The sequence below is a fragment of the Cyanistes caeruleus genome, chromosome 2, assembly GCF_971803275.1.
Source record: "Cyanistes caeruleus chromosome 2, bCyaCae1.hap1.1, whole genome shotgun sequence".
Classification (NCBI taxonomy): Eukaryota; Metazoa; Chordata; class Aves; order Passeriformes; family Paridae; genus Cyanistes; species Cyanistes caeruleus.
In genome coordinates, this window is record NC_141702.1 from 50,803,644 (window position 1) to 50,824,159 (window position 20,516).

General features: G+C 40.8%; 2 protein-coding genes across 2 annotated transcripts in view; one reads left to right on the plus strand and one right to left on the minus strand.

Annotated features, from left to right (window-relative positions):
• Positions 1–872: 872 nt before the first annotated feature.
• Positions 873–18,198, minus strand: SERINC1 (serine incorporator 1). The gene is made up of 10 exons (XM_023924027.2): positions 18,039–18,198; positions 12,280–12,441; positions 10,632–10,825; positions 7,580–7,659; positions 7,251–7,388; positions 5,882–6,051; positions 5,692–5,782; positions 4,244–4,385; positions 3,903–4,133; positions 873–2,410 (listed from the first exon to the last, which is right to left on the minus strand). Exons 1-10 carry the CDS (start codon positions 18,075–18,077, stop codon positions 2,272–2,274), a joined length of 1,386 nt encoding a protein of 461 aa, XP_023779795.2. The 5' UTR covers positions 18,078–18,198; the 3' UTR covers positions 873–2,271.
• An 86-nt stretch (positions 18,199–18,284) lies between these two features.
• PKIB (cAMP-dependent protein kinase inhibitor beta) overlaps positions 18,285–20,516 on the plus strand; it is a 74,373-nt gene continuing 72,141 nt past the window's right edge. Inside the window, exons 1-3 of the mRNA XM_086876915.1 lie at positions 18,285–18,346; positions 19,368–19,533; positions 20,218–20,362. The gene's annotated coding sequence lies outside the window, so the exon portion shown is untranslated. The remainder of the gene's footprint in view (positions 18,347–19,367; positions 19,534–20,217; positions 20,363–20,516) is intronic.

Consider the following 20,516-nt stretch of genomic DNA (forward strand, 5'->3'; position numbering starts at 1 on the left):
TATTGATAAGCCTCCAAAACAAGTGTCTAATGCAGCAAACTGTTTTCCAGTAGTAGCACACAAAAGGGTGTTGTTCTCTCTTGGAGTTGTTACTGAGAGCTGTGGCAGAGCCCCATCACTTTCCTTCCAGTGGAGGAGCCCTACCCCTCCGAGGTGTGTGTCCACTGCTGCACTCATGGAAGCCCCAGGTGCTGCAGTGAGTTTGTGTACTTGTGCTACAGAGCCAGAGGTGCTCCTGCCCCATTGGGGGCATGAAACCAAATCATCTCACCCTGAGCTCCTGCTTGCAACATAAACAGTAAGTCAAACTGCAACTGAGAATTAGCCCAAGGGCTCAGCAAGGACAGAAACTGGGTTTCTGTAACTTCATACATGCAACACAAAAACCACATTTCCAACTCTGGCAGTAGATCCAAAATTTCTTTTCAAAAGAGTAATCTGGCCACTTGTACAAGGAGCTGAATCCGTAGACAGAGCAGTCTGCTTATCTTCTGAATTCAGCAACTTGTTCTTTGTTACAGGACTCAGGAACTGCTGTAGTAGAAGTGGTGTTCAGGTGTTTTACCCAAATTTAAACAGGTGCAATTCCATGAGGTGGCAGCAGTTGATGAAGCAGGAATGCAGTTATAGGTGCAAGGCATGTTTGTGTTTGCTGGGACACAAGACAGAACTGTCAGAGGACTTCAGCCAGGGGGGCTACCTGTGACCTGAAAGAGCTGGGGACTCACAGGTGTGCTCTGCAGCACTGTCAGCTTTTCTCAGAACCTGACTGGGCTACAAAGCATCCCCAGAAGAGGGGTGATAAGGTTACACAAACCCTTTCAATAGCCAGATCTGGCAGCAGCATGAGACATCAAAAGCCATGGGACATCTTCATTCAAATTTATTTATTAATAAGGTAACAACATATTCCAAATTATTACAAGCCTTTACTAATCTTTCTATTACTGTCTCAAGTTGGACTTGACAGACTTTAAATGTCAGTGTTCAGGTGCAGAATTAAAATAAAAGCTTAGAGAACAGCAACAGGAAGTCACAGTTACAAACACCATGGAAAGAGATGAGCATGACATCTGCTGCAGGGTCACTCCCAGTCAGGCTGCTCTAGGCTCAAGTTGTAGCAAGTAACAGAGAAATTATGCAGTTTATGTACTTCAGTTACAAAGCAGCAAGCACAAAAGCATTTTAAGATTTCATAACTGCACAGGAACTATGCCTAGATTTCAACTTCCATCTCTGGTAATGAACAACGAGCAAAATACCTAATACAGTAAAAGATTTCAAGATTCAGACCCCCAAATATTTTAAGAAACCCTTCAGTCGAAGCCTCAGTAAACGTAAACCTCCCTCCTTCAGTTACTGTAATTTCAGTGTTCGTTTCTCTCCACTTTTTTTTTTCCAATCACAATACTCTATTCTTCCAAAGGGCTTACACAGCTTTCACCACTCAGCTCCTTGCAAACTCCATGATTGTAGCTTAGCCAAGAAGAAAGTGGCACACAAAACAGCAATAAATTACAGCACAGCTATGCCATTTAAAAAAACAATAATAGTATGTAGATGCACATTGTAAACAGGTGCCTTAAAAACATGCTTCTGAGCATCTGATACCAGGATATTTCTCCCCAGGGTGCCTGTCCCCCTATGTGCAGTGGGACACACTGGACTGGCTCCTCTGCAGCTCCAGGTGCAAGTTTCCCCCTCTCACATCTGTGCTGAAGGTACTGCTGCCCTCGGCATGGGAAAGGTCAGGCTCTTAGTGCCAAAGTGATGCAAGATGTCCAGTGAACCCCAACGTGCTCCACTTTGAGTCTAACAGCACTTACTCAAGGCTTACTTTGGAATCAAGGCAACAGGGATCATCAAAGGCAGCCCCTCCCTTCTACTTTCAAAGCCTGACCTAGCACTGTTTGGTTACTCTAACTAACACTCACGCTTTTTTCCTACAACCGTTTAATACAATTGAGGAGAAAAACCATACTTCCAAAAGTTCTTGATCTTACATCTCGTGCTCCCAAAGCACTCAAACTAGGAGTTATCCTATGAAAACCATCATTACCGCAATTACCATTGAGCTCAGCTAGAAAAAGTCATTTAATGAAATGACAAGACATGATTCAAGGTAATCATGCAGGATAAAGCAGGGAATACTACCTGGACATCACACACACGCACACACACACACGTATTTACACCCGCACTATTACCCGGAATACTGTTTGTTTCAGGGACGTGTGGTGCTAACACAGCCTCCCTCCAGAGCAGCACAGCTCAGTCAAAGTCGCGGTTGGTAAGAACCAGCGGAGCCACCAGAGTCCACACGTACAGCACGATGCCAATCCAGCTGGAAGAGATCTTCACCCACACAGACGGCCACTTGCTGGTCATTGTCTCGTAAGAAGAATCCGGACTGTGAACCAAGGAAAAGGATCATTTCCAATTTTTTTTCAATACAACAACATACTTGTGGTTCTAAGCCACCCTTCACCACTGTTTTCACAGGAGATCATTTTCAATTCACACCTCAAAGCACCCTCCTTCCAGGCAGTTCACACCAGTCTGCACAAAAACACCACTTGTAAGTTGGTGTCACAGAAGGTGGAAAAAGAGCAGCAGCACAAAGAATACTCAATATGAGAAGCTGCCAAGAAGCAGAAATAATTACAAGGAATCTCTAACAAATCTGCAGAAAAGCAGTAAACAGAAAGCACTTAAGAGATAACAAAGAACGTATTTTGCTTTGCCAAAAGACACCACCTAGAGAAACTGATCATATTGATGTCATACTGACCCAAGTAGGGCCACAAATCAAATCCACTGCAGGACTATTTATTAAGAGTTTTTTCTGAAGGAAGTACCTTTTGGTGTTGCTTTCTTGATACAAACTGTTCTTTGCCAAGTAACTAGAGACCTTAATTAGTATTTTTTAATTCTGAAGAACATCTGATCAAGCTGTTAGCAACAGTTCACACACAGAACTATTTTATTTGTGAGGATAATTTCCTTCCACCAAGCCCTGTCTCAGAATGGCTGTAGTTGGAAGAGACCACTGAAGGTTCTCTAGTCCAGCTCCACTGTTCCAGTGGGGACACCTAAATCCAGCTGCCCCAAGATGGCTCTGGAGTACCTCCAAGAATGGAAACTCCACAACTTTCCCTGGCAACCTGGGCCAGTGCTCAGTCACCCTAGCAATTAAAGTCTTTCTTCATGTTCTGAGGGAATCACTTGTGTCTCAGTTTGTGCCCTTTGCCTCTGGCCATGTCACTGGGCACGTCCCTGGCCACCACTGAGAAGTCCTGGCTCCATCCTCTTTGCACATCTGCTTCAGGTGTTTCTACATGTTGGTGAGATACCTCTTAGTCCTTCTCCAAGATGAACAGTCCCAGTTCTCTCAGCTTCCCCTTATATCACACATGCCCTTCATCATCTTCGTGGCCCTTTGCTGGAGTCTCTCCAGTACATCCATCTCTCTCTCATACTGGGAAGTCCCAGAACTGGAGGAGATACTAGCACTGATGAGATGGGAAGAAACACCTCCCCCTTGACCTGTTGATACAACATGTCCTTTTCCTAGCTCTCCATACCAGACATGGGGCATCGTGTTTACTAAATTCTAATTGTTTTATAATTTAAGACTTTATCCTGTTCACTTCAGCAGGATGTATTTCAGCAGTTCAGTGAACGACAAAAATTATCCTAGAAAATATGACAGGTGCTTATGAACAATGTTGGCTACAGTTTTCAAATACAGTTCCCTAAATGTTAACTCAAACAGTAACTTCACTTGAGAAGGCCCACTCAAGACCTACATTCCAGAACACACAACTTTTGCCTCCTTGTACAGCAAGAGATGGCATCTTCTATGCTCATTATCAGCAAAACATCTAATCAAATGTAAATACCTGTACCAGTTGGTAAGTGTCATCATGATATAGAGTGATGCCAGGAAAAGCATGAAGTGGAAGAAGGAGTAACTGTAAGTAACTCCATCCCTCTCATTATCTATAGCTCGGTGAACATCATCTCCATCATCAAGGGAGCCATCACTCCTGGGCATTCCATCCTCTATCAGTGTTGATTCATCACTGGTCAGCATCAGCTTGTTAACCTGGCTGTTGTTGGATGTCCGGATGCTGGATTTGACAGGAAAGGACATGGTACAGTTACCCAAATAAATATAATATCTAACAATATCTAACAATAAGAAGTGATACAATTTTATTTTTTTTTAAAGGAATCTTACCTTGAATAGAGAACGCACAGCAAGAACAAAACAAGTCCTACAATGCCTTGTGCATCCCACCACTGAACTACCTGACCTTGGGTTGGAATGGTGGTGCTGTTGTAACCAATGATGCTCAGCAGACTGGGGTTACAGCGCCTGTCTGTGAGGGAAATTGCATTAGAACTCACATGAAACAAGAACAGGACAAATATTTAATAGCACATTTCCATGCTGAATGCACAGAAATAGAAAGGATCTTCATGACTGTGATAGTCTTGAAGTAAAATCTGAATCTAATTTTAGTCTACTGAACCTCTCCAGAGCAGGGAAATGACAGTATATATGGCATAAAAATCTGTCTCTTCAAGCAGATAAAAGGATTCTGAACTTATATAAGATGATGCATCAACTGCTTTACTATTCCATCTCACATAATTAGATGCAACAAAACAAAATTTCTGCATAATAAACTTCAGAAATTCTACTGCTAGAAAACAACTTTGACAAACACATTCTATAGATGGGGTACCCGAGTCATCCCAGAATTGGAAAACAATGCCAGTAATTCAGTTTTTTATTATGAGTGGTTCCCAACCCACAGCATCCACAGGTAACACTGATGAAGAAACAGCTGAAAGTAGTAGATAATCTTATTCTCCCATAATCACTGCCTGAATTAGATGACTCTTGTATTCCATGACATAGAAGCACAGAAGATTGTCCATAACTAAGATAAAAGCATCAGAGACTCGATTAAAACCACTAAAATAATATCCAGTGATTTATTTTAATCACAGAATTTTTGCACTTATTTTTAGAGATATTCAACTGTTTCCAAACACAATAAACTGACAACATTTATTAATACTTGTTATAAACCTTCAGTTTGGAAAAATATAATCAGTAGCATCTTGGTCACCCAAGAAACATGAAAACTGGTAGAGAGATGAAATTCCTAGACTCCTCAGAGGAGTTGCAGTTACCTACAAAATATAAGTTTTGGAATACTGAAGTTCTGCCAGTAAAGAGCAGAAATTCTTACAAGCCATATAAGCAGGGGGAAAAGACATTACCTTGGTATTGTGGTTGCAGAGGGGGTGGAACTCAGAGATGTGTGGGCAAGGCCAGGCTGCTATTTTATGCCTCCCACATCATTGCTGGGAGCATGGCTTGGGGGGAGGGGGAAGAAAAGGTGAGCACACCCTGGAAGAAGTGCCACTCTGCTTCCCTCTCCCCCTCAAGAGAGTTTGCCTGGACCAGCCACGCAGACCCTGCCCTCTCTCGCTGCTGCCCATCCCTTCCTATCCCTTAGGAGAGTGGGCTCCTGGCAGCATAGGTAGCTGAGCCCTAACACATGTAAGTAACATTCTATTTCCTGGTTCTAGTGCTGCCCTGAAAAAGAGGCAGAAGTACAATTTATTGCTGAACCAGTTACCCAAAAAGCTCTGCACTGCTACTACACTTACCTGGCTCATTGGTCATAGCAGACCAAGTCAAATACATTGTGTAAATTGTGATCACCGAAGACTGAAGCAAACCAGATCTTGGCTGAGATTCCTACACAAAGGAGTCACAAAACAGGGAAGTTAGGCAATCAGAAGTTGCAGGCACAATTATACTGTGATAACACAGGAGGCAACAGAATTAAAACGGTACCTGAATCCTTGGCAGAATTGACATTACAGAAGCACCAATACACAGGAGCATATTAACACTGATGAACGTCTTGTTTTCAGAACAACCTTCTGGATGAGTGTAATAAACATAAAACAAGACAATAGCTACTAGAGACAGCAGATAGTTGACAGCTGTAGCTGAGAGCAGAGCTGTGAAGAAACAAAATGATAGTTAAACTGATTAGTAAGAGACAATTAAGATTGGAATAATACTGCATAATTATCAAGTGTGGTATACAATATACAATGAGAGTTCTGGGCACTAAAACGTAAAAGAAGTTCTCAAATAGCCTGTGAAGTATTACAAAGAAACATGGGAAACCTGAAACCATGCTTGATTTTCCACTGCTCTAACAGCAACCAAGGAGAGTGAGGAGGGAAAAGGAACACAGTTGTACTGCACACACTTTGGCTAAGAGCTTAAAAAAGAAACTGAAGAAATACTTCTCCAACAGAGACTAAAACAAAATCTCATTTCCAAATTACATCTTAGTAAAAAAACTAAATAAAGAAGTTGTCATTGAATGAAGACAGGCCATGCTGTCTTTTGAAACACCTAAATTATCACATCTGAAACACTTCATTAAAATATCATTTCTCCAGTGAGATGACTTGTACTCTCCTCCACTACTCTCGCCTTTCACTCAGCATATACCTTTGAAGAATGACTGACTGCCAACCAGAAAAACAATTGTTTGACATCATCCTACTCAACATGAAGTACTGAGACATTACTTTGTTTTTAATCAGCACAAAAGGGATAACAAAACCTGTGCCTGCAAAAAAATCAAAACAAACAAAAAAACCCAAAACAAACCAACACACACACAAAAAAAGCTGCAGTTGCCACTTCTCTGATAACATGATGCACAGAAAGCTGCACCTGAACATGAGGAAGAGCTCTACTTTGTGTATGACTGCAACTTGGAATATGGATTGCCCAGAGAGGTTGTAGGGTCTCCCTCACTGGAGATACTCAAGAACCATCTGGACACAATCCTGTGCCATGTGCTCTGGGATGACCCTGCTTGAGCTGAGAGGCTGAATCAGATAAGCTGCTGTGGTCCCTTCCAACCTCACCCATTCTGTGACTGTGTGAAACTCATGCCCTGCTCCCAGGGAATAGATCTTATTACTCAGAGGCTGCTGCATCTCTCCCTGCTTCCTCTTACTTAACTTGACAACAGAAGGACATAAATGGAGCTGAACTACAAATCTGAGAAAATGATACTTACGCATGAAGCAGCCCTTTCAGCACTGGTAAAATGAACTATTCAGTGAGTAACTTATTTAACACAATGCACATTAAATGAAACTTAAAACTTGATTGTAGTACAGTCCCTCCTTACCTGCATACCAGCATCTTGAGTTTCCTTCCTCCATTTTTTCAACCCAAGATTCATTCCAGGAATGGGCAAAGTCAATAAGCAAGACCAGCTGAATAAGAATGAAGCAGAATGCTCCAGCCATACCTACATAAAACCACACTAGAAGAGAAGTAATACAAAACCAGTTAAGAACCATAGGTGATTTAACCCCCGTCTTACTGTTCCTAAACACAGAGAGGCACTACAGTTACACAGCTACAATTAAAACTGTATGACATCAGCATGCACTTACTTCTTTTAAAACTAAGTATGATTACACCATGACACAGAGGAAGACAATATTCCCTCACCAGTTGTAAATGGTCCCTCAGGTATGAAGAAAGCCCCAACACTAATTGCAAGTGCCGTCGCAAATTTAAAGAACCAGAATCTAAAAGGAAATAAAAAAAAATAAAGCAACTGCTAAGTCTGGTATAATTCACACATAAAATACATATCTTTAAGAGTTGTTTTTATTTATTTGCTCATTCTTAATTTGCCTCATTTGAAGCAGGATAAAAATTTTATCTGCCCAAGATTTTTGTTTTCCAAAATTATGCTTGAACTGTGCTAGACTGACACAGTTTGACACATTTCCCAGAGGTATCTTACTCATGAATTACAGATTAGGCCAACTGGGAGCTATTTTTTTTCTTCTTAAGAACGTTTTAAACCAGAGCAGTGAGATTACTGAATTGTCTGCGTATCAGAAAAATGGGTTAAAAAATCCTTTCCTGCATTTAATATCAAAGATCTGATTGGTGCCTACAATGACAGTAAAATATGCTGGAGCTCCACAGCAGTCTTGGCTCGCTTTCTCCAGGAGTTCAATATACCAAAGTCTGGGTTCTTCCCACCCAGCTTCAGATTCTTTAGGCCTACAGCTGATGAGGCTTTATCACTGTTGGAGGTTGGGATTCTTTCTTTTGTACTTATGGAATTTTTTCCCATAAGTTGCTAGGAAACTAACTATTGGGTACTTAAGAAAAAACAAAAGAGTGGCCAAACTCAGGAGAGAGGGAGGCTCCTGCATTTCCTAGCAGGCACCTGTCTTTCAAACAGAGACAAGCACAAAAAAAAAAAAAAGAAGCAAATTATTTATCCTGCAGAGAAAAGACACAATCAAGTTCTAAGTCCCTGTTTCAGTGCAATGTCATTGGAATTTTTCTTCCAGTAAAAGATATGCATTCACAGACCTTCAAAATAGGTCAGATGTTTCCAGAAAGCACACAAGGGAGCATCCTTGACCAAAAATACACCAAACTCATTCCAAATATTAACTGTATAAATATACCCTGCATAGGGAACTTCAAACTGTTATGCCAACAAAACTTTAAGGTTGTGAAGACTATTTTTTCTGATCCCAGTGACAGGCAGCTCAAAAAACAGGCATGATGCCATCTACATGCACTTCAAAACTGAATATAACAGCATAAAGATATGTACCACACGCCCACAATGTCAAACACTTGCCAATTTTTCAAGTTTTCTCTCCCTTCCCATTTCTTCCCATACTTTGAAGAAATTCAATCTTTCCTGCTGGCTGTTACAATCAGGTGATGGAGACCAGCAGAACAAGTGCCAGTTGCGTGGAAAGGAACTATGTGAGATGACAGAAGTGTAGAATACAGAACAAAATGAACTAATTCCCTAGGATACAGAGAATTGACTAAATATAGTCTGATTATAACATTTACAGTGCAATACAAACCTCACTGAAACTAGTTTTAGAGTCCACTTTTTTTTTAATCAATGTCATTCTCAATTAAAGAAATAAGAATAGGTTCAAGTTTGTATATAGTTAATCTCTAATTCTAGACTTTTTTAAGGGATCTTAACTCTCTACCCCATACGACAACTGAAAACAAGTCATCTGAAATAACACCTAAAGCTGTTGTGCATTCTGTACAAGCCAGCAACTATCTCACAGATATTACTGGGTTTTTTTCTATCGTTTTCATAAACCCAAGGCAAGAAACCCTTCTGACTGCCATTACAAAAGCAGAGAAGGTAGATATTGGCACTAGATCATATTACTGGGCTTAACTTGCATACAAGCATGAAAAAGTTAGTACACATATATGCAAAAACCTAGTATTTTAAGTATTTCAGGCTGTATCTCAAAGTATTAATGAACACATATACAATTTCAAAAATCAAAAGCCATCAAGCCTTTCATAAAGCTCTCTGTAACGTGTATTATTAAAGGAAGGAGTTATTACAGAAGCGTTGAAAGTAATGTTAAATATTTTACCAGCAACAGTTAAATAACGCAATTTTTTCCTTTTATCCTAGTGCTGATGTTAGACTGGCTAAGAACAGCAAACTGCTTTGGGTTGCATAATCAGTACCTAAATTTGTATTATACACCAAATTGTATTGGAGAGCACAACTCCAAATAAGGTTATCAAGAAGATCCCAAACACTTAAGAACAATTTTAGGTGAAAAACATCACACATCATGTAAAATCACCATGTGCCTTTTTCTGAAAAAAAAAAAAAAACAAAAACAAAGAGCTCTGATACAGAATGTGGCTGAACCACTTTTTCCTTGCTCTCCTGAACAAAGCAGGGTGGAGGGAAAGGCTGAACTGAGTTACTATTGCTAACTGATCTTAGTGTAGTACTCTCTTTTTCTTTAGACCAAAAAAACCCAAAAGTAAACAAAGCAATGTTCTGCTCAGTCTTAATTATTTTATTTTCCCCTATAGAAAGAATTTGAAACTTTTTCTCATTTTATGATAGACATGTTTAATCCTACTATACTGAATAAAAAATAAAACTTTATAGCTTAGCTGTCCATAGCTTCTATTAAATAGTCACCTTGAAAAAGCAGTAGTCTAAGCAATCACTGTGACCACCAAGATTAGGCACCATAAACAGTTTCAGGCTTTTTAGCATCATGCCCTCTTACAAATATTTACATCGCCTTCATTCAAGGAGCTACATTACACATAAGCAGAGCCTGGATGAAAACTACTGCTTGTGTCAACACATAATAATTCCACTATATTCTTCCATCTGATAATCCCAACTAAAACGAACTACTGAAGAAAATTTACTGGAGAGCTCAGAAACTAGATACGTAACTAATTTCTTTTTGCAGAGGGGCAAATGAAAAGACAGCAGAAAGAGAAAAGATATTTTATCCATCTACATAGACATATATGTGTAACTGCTATAACCTTTAAAAGTAACTGCTCAGAAGAGAACAAAAGGTCTTACAAACTTCAAAGTTAAGAGGAATATAATTCTCAGAGAACAGATGAAGCTCTTAAATCTTTTTATTTCTTGGAAAAAATCTCTGTAAAATAAGAAAAAATGAATCACTAACTCATCTCAGCACTCATTTCTGCACCTTACCCATTGTGCACCGCTGCTCTGGGGTCGTTGCTGCTCTTCACTTTGATCATCAGCAAGGAGAAGAGAAGGAAGAACATGGCCATGCCAAAGCACACACGGTACACGGCCTTGTAGCCAACCAGGACATCACAGTTCACATGGCCCTGCACACCAGGAATACTTGTTCCCAACCCTCCATCACAAAATCCAGGAATCTGTGATAAATACAGGACATGTCAGTCATCTCTAAAAGACCTCCTGTCAGTAAATGTATATTAATAAATTTCCAATACCAAATTCATTAATATTGTAACATTATGTAACTATTCACAGTGTTAGAATGATATTGAAGGACTGCATCATTAGCTACAGTCCAACTGGAGTATCAAACCCATGCAAGGAAAAAAACCCTTGCGTAGGCAAAATAAAATAAATATTTTCATAGAACAGTTTTGGCTGCAGGAGACCTTTAAAGCTTACCTAGACTTGCCCCCTGCCATGGGCGTCTTCAACGACATCAAGTTGCTCAAGGCCCCACCCCACCTGACCTTGAATGTTTCCAGTAATGGGACAGGGATCTTATTAACTAGTTTTTTATGTAATTAGCAATTTCAGACCTTCTCAAAGAAATGCAGCTTTCCCTTGTTGATCTGAATCAAGAGATAATCAAATATCTGAGAGCTGGGAAATTTGGCTTGACAGTTACTACTGGGCTTACAATACAGCTAGAGGTGGCAGCCTGTTTTAAAACAGACACAGCCTTTCCCAAAAAAGTACTATCATCATCATCAATTAGGTGCATCTGTAACTTCCATATGAAACAGCTGAGAATATTCTATCCAGTCACTACCAGGACATGAGGCACATCTTTTAGAAGTCAAATCATACTCCAGAAGGCTGTAATTTTCTTTCCTAGGTGACTAACATGGCTCTCACTGAAGCTCTAATGCGGTAACTGTATTAACCTACAATACAAATTTGCAGATGAATTATTTTGGGGGGAAAAAACCATGAAAATCATGCCTAACCAAAGCTAGTATCTACTGAAAAAAACCTGAAGACTGTAAAACAGAACGGAAATACATGCAACCCAAGTTCAATGAACCTGTAAGGTCTACTGTAATTCACATTACCACTCTCCAGTTTTATATCCCATCTTCATATAGTTAATAAACTGTAAGATCCTACAAACCCTTCCTAATTCCCTGGGAGGAAAACATGCTACATTAATGAAAAATATTTTTGTTGTGCATTGCAGACTTTAACACAGAATTTTAACTAATATAGCACAACTTAACTAGAAGACATTTTAAAGTGTGGTTATTTTTTTTTAATCACAACTACAATACAAATCAATTAAGTGCCATAAATACAAACATCTCAATAACACTTAATTTGAAACTACACATGCATATTTTTTTTGTTTGATACATAATTTTATTTTTTCTACTCCAAGCATTTAAAGAGGCTTTACATCAAAATAGTGCTTTTCATCTACACAGGCATCTTCCCACAATTTCTTTATTTGACTTACAAATGAATTAATGGTGACTGTGAAGCTAGTAGCAAAATGACATATTTCCAAATAAAATCCATGCTTTTCAAGATGTCAATTACTATTATCTGTGACATTTGGTCTTCCCAAAACGTTAGCAATAAATAACCTGACCTTCTTCAGCTGCTCTTCCATGCCTGGTATTAGCATCACACAGGCAACGCTCACGCCAAGAAGTAAAAAGAAGGCGTAAATCAGCCGAGTTATGGTGGAGTTGTTTCCACTGGGGCAGCATCGGCAAAGCAGGCACGGGGCACTTCCACACAAGCATGGTATCTGACAGAAAGACAGAACATGAATTATTTAAAAAGCTTTGGATTACTAGATTTCAATATTTAATCAGGCTGTGCAGATCATCAGATATTATGATGGAAAATGACTCATCCTGTGCATCCCACCACTGGAGCAGAGTAAGTCACTGCAACACGTACGTTACAGTCGCCAAACAACTGCACTTCCCGATGTGCCGCTGCACAGTGAAATTAGTGCTATGCCAGAAGTAATCACTTAGCTATTCAAAAGAAATAAAGACTGGATTCAGGCTCATTTGTTCTCTTGAATTTTATTTCATTTCAGCTAAATGACATGCAAGGGTTGCTTCTTCTAGCAATTACATCCTCTCGTTCACAGCTGCAGAGATTAAACAAACGCACCACAGGAAAAAGATACGAGCAAAACCATCATGTAGGTACACTCTCAGCACCTGGCACAGATGGGATACAATCCTTATGGGGGGCCGTAAATATTTCCAAAACACAAAAGGAAAGTGACAGAGCCTCAATCTTAGATTGCAAACTATTTCATATTAGCAGCTACTCACATATCACAAAATTCTGCTAGTCTGCAAAATTAACTTATGCAATGTAAAAGTTAGAAACAGTAAGAACAGAGCAAATACGCAGCACATGTGTTACTGATACCAAATATCAACAGCAAAAGTGGATGGGAATGCTGTACTACAAGGGGAAAAAAAAAACCAAACAGGACAAAATTTACCTGTATTTAATTCTCACACTGAAAATTGTGGGAAGAGAAAAAGGGAGCTACTTCACCAGGAAAGGGCTGGGAAGCAGGGAACAATTCTCTGCCACTTGCTGGGTGACAAGTTGTGAAGCAAAAGAAAGGCAAGGTCCCACAAATAAACATTAGCCAAAGGAGGAAAGGCACAATCGAAATGTGTGATCACTGCCCTTCTCTAAGCTACAACAAATCATGCTACCCCTGACACAGAAAGATACAGAACAGGGTTAAAACCTAGCTTCTCCCCCAACACACATCCAGGGACAACTCTCACATGGGACAAAAGCCACAGGTGTTCATCACTACATAAGAGGCACTAAGTCATGTAAGGACAGTAGTAACAAGGCCACATGGCCAGAACATGCCAATCACACATTATGACTGGACGTGTCAGAAAGAGTTCTCAGCAGTTTAGTCATATGACAACCAAAAATGCCAGCAGTTCACTGTTACTGGAAAAGCCTCAGGGGTTGCTGGGAAAAGCAGATAGATTGTCACAACGCTCCTGGCAGCCTCCTGAGAAGCCCTCCAGAAAAGGCTGATTATCATTCTTACCGTTTCAACTTGGACCCACAAACTTCGTCTTTTAAATAACTTCCCTGTGTTCTTTTTGGCACGTGTGTTCCTTCCCAAGAAGCCAGGAATTTTCACTCCACTACGATACAGAATTATCTTTAAACTAGCAAACTCCACCATTACATTTGTCTTGCAAAACCAGTGAAACTAGGCAGTTTCTCATTATACGTATTTCAGGATGCAAAAGTTACTAAATTGCTTCTTTTTACCTTCTCCTCCTCTCAGTATTATTATAGCACAAATAATACAAAGGTGTTGATTATAGGAGGTTTCACCTCAATATAATAAAAACATTATTTAGACTGAGAGCAACCAGTCCCAGCAACAACCACCCCGAGGATATGGTAGAGTCTCCATCACCGGACATTTCCAAGATGCAACTGGACAGGGTACGAGATCACCTCACCCAGGTCCTCTTTTTCATAAAAGATGGAGCAGGTGGACCTTTGAGGCTGCTCTACGACTGCAAGCAACGACACTTGGGCCATCTACGATTTGTAAGCAAGAAATGTATGGCAAATGTTGTCTCTGAATGCATCAGAATTTTATAGTACTACTGTCTTGCACTATTTCCTACACACAAATAACCTTTCCAGTAAAAAACATCTCTGTTCTCTGTTCAAAAAATTACTTTCTTGAACAAATTCTGTCTGCATTAATATTTTTACACATACTGTTGAATAAAAGGTTGAGTTTGGCAGAATAGAGTATTTGACTAGGCTTAACTGCTGCAGAAAATGAGGGAACAGGAGCACCTGTCACAAAAACACTTCTGTAAGGCATCCCAGTGTTACACTGTTTGTTAAATACCTAAATAATTCAAACAACTTGCTCCTTGCCTCAGGGGAATGCTTCTACAGACAGGAGAGACTTGCAGTAGCTGAAATGAAGATGATTGTCTCCACCTCACCGGGAAACAATGTCCTTCAAGAGAGCCCATACACCTCACTGGAATGTCTGAGCTCCAACACCAGCTTTTAAAATGTTTTGCCCTTAAACAGCTCATTCACATACATCCTTGAACAAAAGACACTTACTGATAAATGACACTATTTATACAAGCTGACTACTTACACAAGGAATCATGTCACAGTCCAATTCTCTCTTTCTCTGGCAAAAATGAATAAAATACATACAATTCCAACAAAATAGTATTACACTATTGGCAAAACTACTTGTTACAGACTTCAAAAAGAACAGAATCCAAAGAACATTCAGCGCATAGAATTCAGCTCATGAGCAGAGGAGACAGGGTGAGTTTGTGCTACTTTCTTCCTAAATTTAAAGCACACCTCCCACAAAAATTTCAGTAGTACAAACACCAAGATACTACCATGAAGATCAAAGCTTAACTCCCCAGGTGTGACTCAGCTTAGTCACAGATGCAGACAAAAAGTTACTCTACAATTACTTTTTCACTTGCTTCCATAAGGAAGCTGAGACAAAAGTTACTCAGACACAACTGAATAAAATCGATTACCTTCCAGAAACGTTTTTACTTACCTACCAATTCATATCCCTTTACATTTTTGAGGAAAAGTAAGTCAATGTTGTTTACTAAGCTTAATAGTGTTTACTAAGGCAAAATAAGAAAAGACAACCCACACACCTATTCTGGGAGCAGCCAGCTGGGTAGGACAGGTTAATTCATGCCTGCTAAACTAGTCACTTCATTCCCCACGGCAGTGGAAATTGCAGGAGGAACACGTAACAAGATGTATAGTGAAGGAGGAGACAGAAAACCCCACAAAATAATGCAAGAGCAAATGTTACTGCCCCTGATCCACACAGAATAAGTTTCTAATATCAAACATAATCTTCCTACTGGAGTAATGACTAAATTATTATATATTGAATTACTTATTTGCAAAAACACTAAGTCTCTGGTGGGCCTAAGTCAGGGTTTAGCTATCTCATCCCTATTCTTAAGAGTAAAGATACTGAATTAATCAGTATCTTTGCCTTGACAGAGAATATTAAAGGAGCAAAACAGCAGCTCAGCTGTTACAGAGATGAGAACAACAGAGGCAAGACACAGCAGAGGGAAAACGGCGCTGCCTTATCAATCTAGGCTGTCAGGAGAAGAAGACTGGGTGAGACGGCTCTGCTCTTACAGCTTTGGCCTCACCTCCATCTCTGACAGACTCCTCTTGCTCTTCAAAATGCTAACCTGAAGCACTGCCTGATCAGCACACAGGGGGGCAGAGCAGTAAGGCACCACAAAAGCCCAGAAGACTCGAGCACACATGAGGCCTGATGCGGGGGCCTCAAGCAGAGCGGCTCCGCACTGCACTGCACAACACGTGGCCCTGCGGAGGAGCTACACTGACAGCAGCGTCCTCACAGGCATGGGAGCTTTGCTGGCCGTGGTGCAGCCCGCACCGCACCAACCCCACCGCACCTGCTTCAGCTGCTTCCTCACCCTCACTGCGTGCTGCCTTCTCAGAGCCACAAACACACTTGGGACTGACGTATCCTTAGACACCAGCGTGGACAGACTCCTCCTGCTCAGAACTGCTGCAGAGGTTCTAAGTGCTGATCAGCAGTGGTTTTAAATATGGAAAGAAAATTAATGCTTGAAAGACATCAGGGGAAAGAGAAAAATAATACCAACAAAAACTACCCACCCCGATTTGTTTGGGCACTTTAAAGGAAGGGACAGGGGTTAACTACTCACAGTAAATCTGACCGAATTAAGATTACAATCTCATGCAAATCATTTTATCTAACAGACCATTACCTGACTTTCTCTGTAGAAAAACAGACAATTAAGACCAAGGGGTTCTTCATACACTACAAACACCAACCAGGTGTCAGAAAGGCTGTTTATGAAATTGAAAATGCAATATATATTAACTCAAGTATTTGAATTAAAGCCTATAGTCATAATGTCATGAAGTATTTGACAATAATTAAAAATAATAATGTTAACTATATTCAGTTAGTAATTAAAGCCTAGCTGGCCAAACCATTAAGTAGTATTTAAAGTGCTAATGAGACCAAAATAAACCCTGACAGTAATTAGTTACAAGAATATTATCAGCATTCTAGTTGATTATTTACAGGCAAATCAGCCTGGAAGTTAATTTATGCAGATTTTCCAATTCTATGCTAATTTAATATAATTTGTACATGAGATGAAGGGATTATGGATCATCTATCTTAATTAAAAATCACTATGTATTAGAGGAGCCAAAGCCCATACATTCAGGTATCACAAAAAACAGGAGTTTGAATAAATATGAGGTTTTGCTCTATCACCAGAAGTGTCTACCTTTAATAATAGGTAATTTAATTTAATTCAGGCATTGGATAATATTTTTGGGATGAAAAATTCAGATTTTCACAATCCGACTGACATTCTAAACTTCTAAAACATCCAAAAACTCACAAACCACTTGATCGTGTCAATATAAACAGGGACTAGACTTGCAAAGACATATCACTTATGGATAAAAAAAGCCATGCCTCAGTTGAAGACTCTTTACCAACTTCATTTCTTTCCTGCATAATGCCTACAGTTTAAATGCCATCTCAATCTACTGTTTCCCATGACCAAAAATCACCTGACGGTGCTCCCTCAGCACGGTGGTGACACACACCACGGATTACTGTACCGCGAGGAAAGGATGGCTCGGCGAGACAAAGATGCTACAAAGGGTGGAGCAGCTCAAGACAAAGCCGTAAGGAAGAGGAACTAAATACAAATACTAGGATCGGGGAAACCTGCCGGTTTTTGATTTTCCCGAAAGAAACGCTGGAGTTCAAAGCATTTCATGAGACGCTTTACACATTCGGGGAGAGGTGATTTCAGCGCACACCGTAACACCTCCCGCACATGAAGGAGGATTAAGCTGCGCCCATAGCTCGACAGGCCGGCCTGTCTGGGTTAAGGACAAAGCTCCCCATAGCGCCGGCAAAACGGCTCCGAGGGATCCCTGGGGATCCCGGGAGCAGCTCGAGAGAGGGGAACCACGGCGGGGCCTGCCCCCTCCAGCGCGGCGGGGAGAGAGCCCTGCCCGGCGGAGCGGGATCTGCGGCCGCCCGGGGCAGACAGAGCCCGGCTGGGCCCGAGCAGGGGGCCGCAGCCTCCCCGTGCCGCAGGCGGAGGAGCGAAGGCAGCGCCATAGCCGCCCCACCCGGGTGGGTGACACAGGCGCCGGGAGGCGACGGGCGAGGCCCGGGTGGGGAGGGAAGGAGGAGGGGAAGCACCGGCCGCCCGCTCCGAGCTTGCGACGGGCAGCGAGGGACCCCTGAGCCACCCGCATCCACCTTACCCAGCTCGCCATGGAGCAGAGGCCCAGGACGCTGCCCATGGTCCCCGGTGGGCGCGGGCTCCTCCAAGATGGAAGCGGCGACCGCGGATCCCGACGCGGTTGTTTACTGCTCCCAGCGGCGCTTCCGGCCGCTCTGACGGCACGGTCACGTCACTTCCGGCCTCCTGCCGGGAAGGAATGTGGCGGGGCTGTGCGGGGCCGGGCCGGGCCCTGCCAGCCTGAGGGACAGCGAAGGAGAGCTGGGCAGGAGAACGGGCAGCAGCCGCAGCCAAGCGCATCCGGCAGCTAAAGCTTAAAGCTTGCTCCTTGTAAGCTGTGTATGTAGTAAATCAAAATGTCGTATGTCAGTAATACAGATAGTCAAGCACATCTGGGAACTAACAATAAGGGTGTAGTAAATCAAGGTGTTGATTTATGGATACGTTATTGGCGAAATATTTGATGTCCATGTGTCCTGTAGCTGAATTAGGTCCATTAAGTATATATACTTAAAAGTCACGGGTCACAAAGACCCCTGGGCAGGTGCAGACCCTTCCCCTCTGTGTGCATAGATGTTAGCTGGGGTTATGTAGTTTGTATAGAAATTCCTAACTAGTCCTAGCAGATGAACGAAGCCCCCAAAAAGGAAAAAGGCACACAAAAACACCCAAAATCCTAAAGTCCAAAACGAAAAAGTAGCGCCTAAAAATCTTTTTAAAAAAATCAATCAAGGAACAGAAAATTTAGGTAATACATTTAATAATACAGACATTAGAATACATATTTATACATATATTTATTTAAAAAATTTAATAATATGGGTATTATAGTATCAAGGATACCATCTCAGCTGAAAAATACAACCCCTTCATTTGTAAAATGTCTTAAGATACAAAACTAAACACTTAAGAAGGATATGTAAAGAAATTGGATTTTTAAATAAAATACTTAGCAGTATACACAATTTTACAAGTTAAGAACATTTTTGTCTCTTGCAATTTTCCCTTCTTACTAACATGCAGTCATTACACTACTACATGCTGGGCTCGGATTTATCTGTGGATGTTGGTAAATCTATCCTTTGTAATTGATTTTAAAGGCAATCATATTTTCAAAATCAAACATGTAAAGAAATGGCTAAGAAGGATTTTTTTTTCCAGCTGAAAGTTTAAGGCTGCAATTATCTGGTGATAAAAAGTGTGAATAATTAATAAAATGGTTATAGCTATTTGTTTGAAAGGTAAGTACACAGAATTAGTGGATGGTGAAAAATTTTGGAGTACCTTTAGTTCGGCCGGTAGAGCCACAACAGTAATTCTTAATATTCACTTTTGTTTGTGTGCTAATTAGAGCCAGTGAAATGTGCTGTGTTCATCTTCCACATAACTCCACCACGGTTGCCAGAAGGTTTTGGAGGCACATGATCAGCTCACAGCTAACATTGCAGCTTGCTTCTTGAGATGAATGCATAATCTCCATTCCCTCTCCTTTGTGAAACCCTGAATCTTCTTCAAAGGTGACTTTGCATTAGCTATTTTCTTCCTCTTCAGTATTCCCACAATTTTCACAGTGGGCTATTTTTCCTTACGAGAGTTTCTGATAGCCATAGCCACCTATTTCTCTCCATACCAACCTGATCTCTTTTTTTTCCAAATAATAAATCCCATCATTGTTCTCTGATTCAGTCATTATTCCTGCTATCCTATTTGCAGCATCAACTGTGGAAAGATACTGAAGCATTACATACGCTTCACTGAACCAAGTCCTGCTCCTCCTCCACTACACATCTTTTCTAAGAAACTCTAAAAGATAAAAGACCTGCTATAGGAATTTCTCTTCTGGAATTTTATTTCGTTTTCAAGTCATACAGTTATCTGACAGCATTAAATTATATTGTAAAATACCAGTTTTACTTCATCTGAAGGGAGGTGGAATTAATCATACTCAGATATATACCCCAGATGGCTTCCCCAGTGTGATATCTTGCTTCCCTCTGACCCTTTTGAGATTGTATGAATATGATAATTATAGTTGTCCATTATTTGACTAGCTCTCTGATTATTTCTTTTTTAGAAGATAACAGGAGTCAAATAGCAGAAATAACTTTTTCTTTTTTCTCTTGTTTGTATTAGGGAGCTTCTTACTAAAACCTGCTTTTTTGTTAGCTCTTTATTGGAAAATTGTAATTTTTCCAAACTAGAGACCACCTGTCAGTTTCATGGTCTGCACAGCCAACTGTGATTAGCTCCTTCAGTGAGCACCTGATCTGCAGAGAGCACAGAGCCGCCTTATGGAGGATCCCAAAACTGGCCACACAAGCTTTAACCTCCAGCAGAAAAGCCGAGGTAACCATTTTGTCTCTTGAGTCCCTGTCCCCCGACCCTGAGAGGAAGGGTGAGCTAGACAGGACAAGATTCTCTACTAAACAGGCTTATGCTTTAGGCAAGGTAACACACGGACGAATAGAACACATAAGGGAATAAAAATGCAGATAAAACG